At 42.1% G+C, this 8903-nt stretch overlaps 1 protein-coding gene across 1 annotated transcript; it reads left to right on the top strand.

Moving 5' to 3' along the window:
• The first annotated feature begins 1480 nt into the window (after positions 1-1480).
• CDX4 (caudal type homeobox 4) lies at positions 1481-1990 on the top strand. Its single transcript, XM_045994780.1, has one exon. The coding sequence runs from the start codon at positions 1481-1483 to the stop codon at positions 1988-1990; it is 510 nt and encodes a 169-aa protein (XP_045850736.1).
• The last annotated feature ends 6913 nt before the right edge of the window (positions 1991-8903 follow it).

The raw sequence follows: 8903 nt of genomic DNA, 5'->3' as shown, positions 1-8903 counted from the left end.
TGAGTGAATTAATGAATACAATGTTTGTATACTGTGTACCATTCACTAAGTTAAGCAATTTGCATATATTATTTCAGTAAATCCTACCTTGTAATGTGGACACTGTTAGGATCTCTATTTTACACAGGAAAAATCCCTGAAACTCCTATAGGCAAAGTGAAATTCTCAAAGCCAAAGAGAGATGGGTTAATGGGGGTGTCAGTTTAGATTGGACTTTATATAGGAACACATTCCCACAGCCTAGATTAAAGGTAGTGGTAGGCTTGGGGATGGGGACCGGGGAGGGAAGGGGATGGGAAAGAACACTGGGATACAGACTGATTTTGTGGTCAGAAGGTTATCTGATTTCTTGACCCAAAATCTTGTGTTCATCTGGCATCTGCTGGCAATCCAATGTCTTTCTCAATAATTGGAACTTTACAAAGGAGATTTCCTCAAGTGTGCAAGAAATTTGGAGGCTGTGGCTGCCCTGGATTTGAGACTGCATGAATTTGACCCCTTGGGGTACTGGCTTTGGGGCAGAAGTCAAACCTGGTAGAAAGACACCTGAGACTAGTGAAGTGACAGGAAAAGAAGCAAGCCCATTACCCACATGGTTCTTCTCCCTTTCCTTCTTTTTTCATAACCTATTCTCTTTATCTTTCTTTAATTTGTGCATATTTGTAAAACATCCAATTAATCCAACCTGCTGTCCCTTGGAATGTAACCTTAGGAAGGCAGAGCAAAATATTTGTGTCTTGTTCACTGCTGTATCGCCAGTGCCTACAACAGTACCTAGCACTCAGTACACACACAATATACACTTGTAAAATGAATTTGTTCTTAGAAACAAAGCCCTCCTCCTGAGGGAGGGAGAGAGGCAGAGAAGGGAAAGCTCTTTTTTCTGGTACCCTGGGCCAGTTCCTGTGGAGTACCCCTGCAGGGCAATGTGGGAAGAGGTGATACCACAGATGCAGGTTGGACTGAGCAATGGAAATTCAGCAGAAAGAGGCCCCAAGGTAAGGACTGAATCCCAAAAAGTGGGACTTGGCCCTACTTCTGCCTGTCTTCATCTCACTTCGGAGGGAACTGGCCAGAAATCCCTGGAGGAACTCCTGCCTCCAAAATCACAAACTAGTGCTATGGGGACCAGATGGACAAAAGTAAGAAAGGTGAGACGGAAAGGCCTGGGAGATCTGGGAGAGGGAGTGCAGAGTGAACAAGTCCCTGAAAGACCCTTCATTTGAATGCAAATGCTATGTAAAAGCATGAAGCCCCTTGACCTCAGCCTAGCCTTAGGTGGTCCATCTATACTGGGCTACCAGTCACCTGGAAACCTGAGGGGTAGAAAACGCGGATGGAATGGTCTGAGAGGCACAGGAGGGCGTGCAGCACAGCTACTGACTAACGTATTGATTCTCTGCTGCTTCTCAAGTTGGGCTGGGGTCTTACAAGAACTTCAGAATGGCCTAGGGAGCTCCTTCCTCGTACTCAAGCCACTATGTACAGAAGCTGCCTTTTGGAAAAAGAAGAAGGCTTGTACCTGGGCACTCTTAGGAGCCCCGCGGGAGGAGAAACCGCCGGGACTGGCTGCACTGGGAGTGGTGGGAGTTCCCTGCCAGCTTCCAAGTTCACAGCGGCCCCTGCCTATGCGCACTACATGGGGTATCCCCATATGCCCAACACGGATCCTCACGGGCCGTCGCTGGGGGTCTGGGGTTCACCCTATAGTCCCCCTCGAGAAGACTGGAATGTGTACCCAGGGCCATCCAGTACAGTGGGCACAGTTCCCATGAACGACCTTACCTCGAGCCCTTCCGCTTTTGGCTCTCAGGAATACAGGAGTTTGGGCCCTGCCTGCGGGGGGAGCAGCAGTGGCAGCCTGGTAGCCCCAGCCAGCGAGTCACTGTTCCTCATAAACGCCGACGCTGTGGATGCCCGTTCTCCCAACAGAAGTCGCCACAGCCCTTACGCATGGATGCGCAAGACAGTGCAGGTGACGGGCGAGTAATCGATCCCAATGCCTTCACACTTTTCCTTCCTTTACTTGGCTTCTACTTCCGTTGGCCTGTGTGCCCTTCTGCTTCTCAGGCCTCTCCAGGGATAGTTTAGCTAGTTAGATAGTTAGTTAGTTAGTTAGATAGTTAGTTAGATAGATAGTTAGTTAGTTAGATAGTTAGATAGTTAGTTAGATAGATAGATAGTTTAGCTAGTTAGATAGTTAGACTATTGCGTGGCTGAGTGCCCAAGATCCCCTCTCATTAGTGACCTCCCTTGCGTGTGCCTCTGCTTAAAGCCAAAGAGTGCAGTGCTTGGAACCAAACTGATCCTAGGAGAGTTTTTCATCATTTTCTTTTCTTTTTTAAAAAGATTTTATTTATTTGACAGACAGAGATCACAAGTAGGCAGAGAGGCAGGCAGAGAGAAAGGGGGAAACAGGTTCCCCACTGAGCAGGGAGCCTGATGCGGGGCTGAATCCCAGGACCCCAAGATCATGACCTGAGCCGAAGGCAGAGGCTTAAACCCCTGAGCCACCCAGATGCCCCTTTCATCATTTTCTGATGTGTCAAGGGAACAAGCTGGTGGACAATGGACACACTGAGCCACAAGGATCAGGATCCAACCCTGTATTTGCCCAGGTGGGAAAACAGATGCACAGGAAAGGTCAATGGGTGAGTGAGGCAAGAGGATAGCCACCATCCCAGTGCAGTCACTGGTACTTGCCATTTCCATTTAAAACTCTTCCCCTTCTAGGAAGGTCTGCTCCCCTCAAATGCTAATGATACTCAACTTTGGTTTCATGGTACTTGGCTGGACCCTCCAGTTAAGCCACAAAAGCCCCAATGGCAAAATGGCCTTGTCATCCTGTCCTTTCAAGGTAGCTGCATCTTCCTTCACTCAAGTTGGCAGAGGCAAGCTGGACTCAAATCCATTGCCTTCTTTCAAAGTCCTTTCTGCCAATGGAAGTGTTGAGTCAGGTGAGAAGGTGGCAGCACACTGCTGGGACATAATAAGCTACTCAACTCTAACATCCCTGGGCATGCAGAGTATCAGTCCCAGCACTAATAGATGGTTAAGGACTTCATAACTGTCCAGGAAGACTTCTGGAGACACAGGGTCTTGATGTAGGTCTGTAATGGAGTGCAGGAAGGCCCAGAAATTCTGGCCTAATGCTGACCCACACTGGTACCAGCAAGCAGTGGGTTGTTGCTGGGAGCCCAGGCAGGGGAAAGGGGCACTCTGCTTTAATCTTGGATGGAGGAAGGCGGAGAGATGTTTGTTTTCATCCGTAGTTGTTCTTTTATCATATTTTATTATTCCTACCTATCACTCTCTGTCGTTAGGGAAAATCAGTAAAATTTGACTCTATCATTTTTATCCCTCTGAAGAGGAAATGGATTTCAATAGATTTGTCAATAATGATTATACTTTTGTTCATAGTTTCTGCACTTTTTCTCCCCTTCAAAAAGCAAAGGCAGGAGAATGGGAAGGGACCAACTTTTACCATTAGGAGGATGCTTAGCCGGAAGGAAGCAGTTCGGTTAATTGGGACATTACTAGGATAGCAATCCCAAATTAAGAGTAGAGCTTAAACACTTGGCTTTAAAGTGTTTGGAAGTAAATCTTCATTTACAAAAATATGGGTGAGTCAGCTGGTGAAGTAGAATAAAAAATAAGGTTAAGGTGGGGCACTCCGGGGGCTGTTATTACATCTAATCTTAGGATTGTAATTAATATCCATTTACTAAGCCGTAAGATCAGCAAAAGACACAAAAGTCAAAAAGTGTCTGCTCTCAGGCCAAGATTATATTTTGAAACGCTTTAGAAAAGTTAAACTTTTTAGAAAAGTTTAGTATGTTTGGAAGAGAGAACAATGGAGGAGGGAATGGCAAAAGAAATTTTCTTGAGTCTTGAATTTTTAATTATGAGAGAAAACACGAGAGGTTTCTCTGCTTAAAAGCCTTCCATTTGCATTTGTTTTTATGAGCTTGGTCTCCCTCTTGGGTAATGCTAGTGCCAGGAGAAGTTTAGAAAGGGACTCCTTGGTTTGTGATATCATCATCACAAACCTTTAAACCTGGCTGTACAATGCCATCTTCACAAGGTTTTCTCTCCAAATTCTATTGAAAAATTTAAAATTGAAATATTTTGGAACCCCTCTGACTCCTGGCAGCTTATCTTGTAGATGAGGCTTTATTAGAGTCCATCTTTATTTCATTTTAATGTCTTATAAAAATCATAAAAATGATCTTTTTGCTATATGCTTGTAGCCTGATTTATAGCAGATTTAGTAGCAGTTCAAGAATATAATGAAAAGTATGGACATTCTCCCCAGAAAAATGCACAAAAGTATACATACCTGCAACCACATGCATGTTCATGTACACACACACACACACTCACACACATCATTTTAAAAATAATTTTGGGAGATGCATAGATCCACTGAAGCCCTTCTATGGATCTCAGGTTATGAATTATACACAAAACTATTAAGCTGATCGCCTCAGTGGACCACTCTGAGCCAAAATGCACACATTTGTATGCTTAGTACATAGTTTTAAACAAATATTTGTTAAATTAATGAATCAGTCAGATCCTCCTAGATTTTTTACTTCACTCTGTAGTATTGTGGGACAACATTTGGCTTATGGCTGAGAAGATAATTAAATGAACTGCAAAATAGAAGTAACCCCTCTCTGATTAAGGTAATCAAATAAACGTCTTTCCATTATTGAAGATTATTTTAAATAACCAAGCCAAAGAAAGACAAATACACATATTAGGGAACAATCAGAAACATTTCATAGTGAGTATCTTCACATTTGATTTTCTAAGGAAAGGGGACTGACAGAGTAAATGTCTGTCCCCTAGGTGATTTGATTAAAAAGAAAAATATTTTTATTTACACATTGTTCTCTAAGTGGTCTGTTCCAATACACATTTTTATTTTTTAATTTTTTAAAGATTTTATTCATTTATTTGACAGAGACAGCGAAAGAGGGAACACAAGCAGGGAGAGTGGCAGAGAGAGAAGCAGGCTTCCCACTGAGCAGGTAACCAGATGCAGGCTTGATTCCCGGACTCTGGGAACATGACCTGAGCTGAAGGCAGATGCTTAATGACCAAGCCACCCAGGCGCTCCTACACATCTCATTTTAAAGATTATATGAAGACGAACCTGCAGAAAGGTTCTGTGAAAAGTTTAGTATCTTCATATTTTTTTTTTTTACAGACAGAGATCACAAGTAAGCAGAGAGGCAGGCAGAGAGAGAGGAGGAAACAGGCTCCCCACAGAGCAGAGAGCCCGATGCGGGGCTCGATCCCAGGACCCTGGGATCATGGCCTGAGCCGAAGGCAGAGGCCTTAACCCACTGAGCCACCCAGGCACCCCTAGTATCTTCATATTTTAAACATTGTCAGTGCATTACAACTAGGAATTATTTTTTTCATTTTTTCTATTACCCAGAGTAGTAGTCTTGGATGAGTTTCAGCAAGGTAATTATCTAAGCAGAGCTGGAGAAAGGTTTTTTTGTTAGGAGTGGGGAAGAGGGGGAGAGAAGGGAGTAATTGAGTAATTCTGATTACGCCACTGGACAAAACACTGAGAAAGTTATACTTAAAAGGCTTTACTCATGTGTCTGATAGCCATTTGTATGTCTTCGTTGGAGAAGTGTCTGTTCATATCTTCTGCCCATTTTTTGATATGATTATCTGTTTTGTGTGTGTTGAGTTTGAGAAGTTCTTTATAGATCCTGGATATCAATCTTTTGTCTGTACTGTCATTTGCAAATATCTTCTCCCATTCCGTGGGTTGCCTCTTTGTTTTGTTGACTGTTTCCTTTGCTGTGCAGAAGCTTTTGATCTTGAGGAAGTCCCAAAAGTTCATTTTTGCTTTTGTTTCCTTGGCCTTTGGAGACATATCTTGAAAAAAGTTGCTGTGGCTGATATCGAAGAGGTTACTGCCTACGTTCTCCTCTAGGATTCTGATAGATTCCTGTCTCACGTTGAGGTCTTTTATCCATTTCGAGTTTATCTTTGTGTACGGTGTAAGAGAATGGTCGAGTTTCATTCTTCTACATATCGCTGTCCAGTTTTCCCAGCACCATTTATTGAAGAGACTGTCTTTTTTCCATTGGATATTTTTTCCTGTTTTGTCGAAGATTATTTGACCATAGAGTTGAGGGTCCATATCTGGGCTCTCCACTCTGTTCCACTGGTCTATGTGTCTGTTTTTATGCCAGTACCACGCTGTCTTGGTGATCACAGCTTTGTAGTAAAGCTTGAAATCGGGTAACGTGATGCTGCCAGTTTTGTTTTTGTTTTTCAACATTTCCTTAGCAATTCGGGGTCTCTTCTGGCTCCATACAAATTTTAGGATTATTTGCTCCAGCTCTTTGAAAAATATCGGTGGAATTTTGATCGGAATGGCATTAAAAGTATAGATTGCTCTAGGCAGTATAGACATTTTAACAATGTTTATTCTTCCAATCCAAGAGCATGGAACAGTCTTCCATCTTTTTGTGTCTTCTTCAATTTCTTTCATGAGTGTTCTGTAGTTCCTCGAGTATAGGTCCTTTACTTCTTTGGTTAGGTTTATGCCCAGGTATCTTATGGTTCTTGGTGCTATAGTAAATGGAATCGATTCTCTAATTTCCCTTTCTGTATTTTCATTGTTGGTGTATAAAAAAGCCACTGATTTCTGTACATTGACTTTGTATCCTGCCACGTTACTGAATTGCTGTATGAGTTCTAGTAGTTTGGGGGTGGAGTCTTTGGGGTTTTCCATATAAAGAATCATGTCATCTGCGAAGAGAGAGAGTTTGACTTCTTCCTTGCCAATTTGGATACCTTTTATTTCTCTTTGTTGTCTGATTGCCGTTGCTAGAACTTCTAATACTATGTTGAACAAGAGTGGTGAGAGTGGGCATCCTTGTCGTGTTCCTGATCTCAACGGGAAGGCTGCAAGCTTTTTCCCATTGAGGATGATATTTGCTGTGGGTCTTTCATAGATAGATTTTATGAAGTTCAGGAATGTTCCCTCTATCCCTATACTTTGAAGCGTTTTCATCAGGAACGGATGCTGGATTTTGTCAAATGCTTTTTCTGCATCCATTGAGAGGACCATATGGTTCTTCTCTCTTCTCTTATTGATGTGTTCTATCACACTGATTGATTTGCGAATGTTGAACCAACCTTGCAACCCAGGGATGAATCCCACCTGGTCATGGTGGATAATCTTTTTAATGTCCTGCTGGATCCTGTTTGCTAGGATCTTGTTGAGAATCTTTGCATCCATATTCATCAGTGATATTGGTCTGAAATTCTCTTTTTTGGTAGGGTCTTTGCCTGGTTTGGGGATCAGGGTAATGCTGGCTTCATAAAAAGAGTCTGGAAGTTTTCCTTCTGCTTCAATTTTTTGGAACAGCTTCAGGAGAATTGGTGTTATTTCTTCTTTGAAAGTTTGGTAGAATTCCCCAGGGAATCCGTCAGGTCCTGGGCTCTTGTTTTTTGGGAGGTTTTTGATCACTGCTTCAATCTCATTGCTAGATATCGGTCTATTCAGGTTGTCAATTTCTTCCTGGTTCAATTTTGGGAGTTTGTAGCTTTCCAGGAATGCATCCATTTCATCTAGGTTGCTCAGCTTATTGGCATATAACTGTTGGTAATAATTTCTGATGATTGTTTCTATTTCCTTGGTGTTAGTTGTGATCTCCCCTTTTCATTCATAATTTTATTAATTTGGGCTTTCTCTCTTTTCTTTTGGATTAGTGTGGCCAATGGTTTATCGATCTTATTGATTCTTTCAAAAAACCAGCTTCTAGTTTCATTGATACGTTCTACTGTATCTCTCGTTTCTACCTCATTGATCTCTGCTCTAATCTTGATTATTTCCCTTCTTGCATGTGGAGTTGGTTTGATTTGTTGTTGATTCTCCAGTTCTTTAAGGTGTAGAGACAGCTGGTGTATTCTGGATTTTTCAATGTTTTTGAGGGAGGCTTGGATGGCTATGTATTTCCCCCTTAGAACCGCCTTTGCTGTATCCCATAGGTTTTGGACCGAGGTGTCTTCATTCTCATTGGTTTCCATGAATTGTTTAAGTTCGTCTTTGATCTCCTGGTTGATCCAAGCATTCTTAAGCAAGGTGGTCTTTAGCTTCCAGGTGTTTGAGTTCCTTCTGAACTTTTCCTTGTGATTGAGCTCCAGTTTCAAAGCATTGTGATCAGAGAATATGCAGGGAATAATGTCAGTCTTTTGGTATTGGTTGAGTCCTGCTTTGTGACCCAGTATGCGGTCTATTCTGGAGAAGGTTCCATGTGCACTTGAGAAGAATGAGTATTCTGTTGTTTTAGGGTGGAATGTTCTATATACGTCGATGAGGTCCATCTGGTCCAATGTTTCATTCAATGCTCTTATTTCTTTATTAATTTTCTGCCTTGATGATCTGTCTATTTCTGAGAGAGGCGTATTAAGATCTCCTACTATTATTGTATTCATATCAATATGACTCTTTATCTTGATTAATAGTTTTCTTATGTAATTGGGTGCTCCCATATTGGGGGCATAGATATTCACAATTGTTACATCGTCTTGTCGGATAGTCCCTTTAAGAATTATGTAGTGTCCTTCTGTATCTCTGACTACAGTCTTTAGTTTAAAATCTAATTTATCTGATATGAGAATCGCTACTCCGGCCTTCTTTTGAGGCCCATTGGCATGAAAGATGCTTCTCCATCCCTTCACTTTCAGTCTGGGTGTATCCTTAGGTTCAAAATGGGTCTCTTGTAGACAACATATGGATGGGTCCTGTCATTTTATCCAATCTGCAACCCTGTGTCGTTTTATGGGCGCATTTAGGCCATTCACATTGAGAGTGATTATTGAGAGATACTTTTTTATTGACATCGTGTTGCCTTTGAAGT

The sequence above is a fragment of the Meles meles genome, chromosome X (assembly GCF_922984935.1).
Source record: "Meles meles chromosome X, mMelMel3.1 paternal haplotype, whole genome shotgun sequence".
Lineage (NCBI taxonomy): Eukaryota > Metazoa > Chordata > Mammalia > Carnivora > Mustelidae > Meles > Meles meles.
The sequence above is the reverse complement of the archived record's forward strand: the minus strand, read 5'-3'. Positions and strand labels throughout refer to the sequence as shown.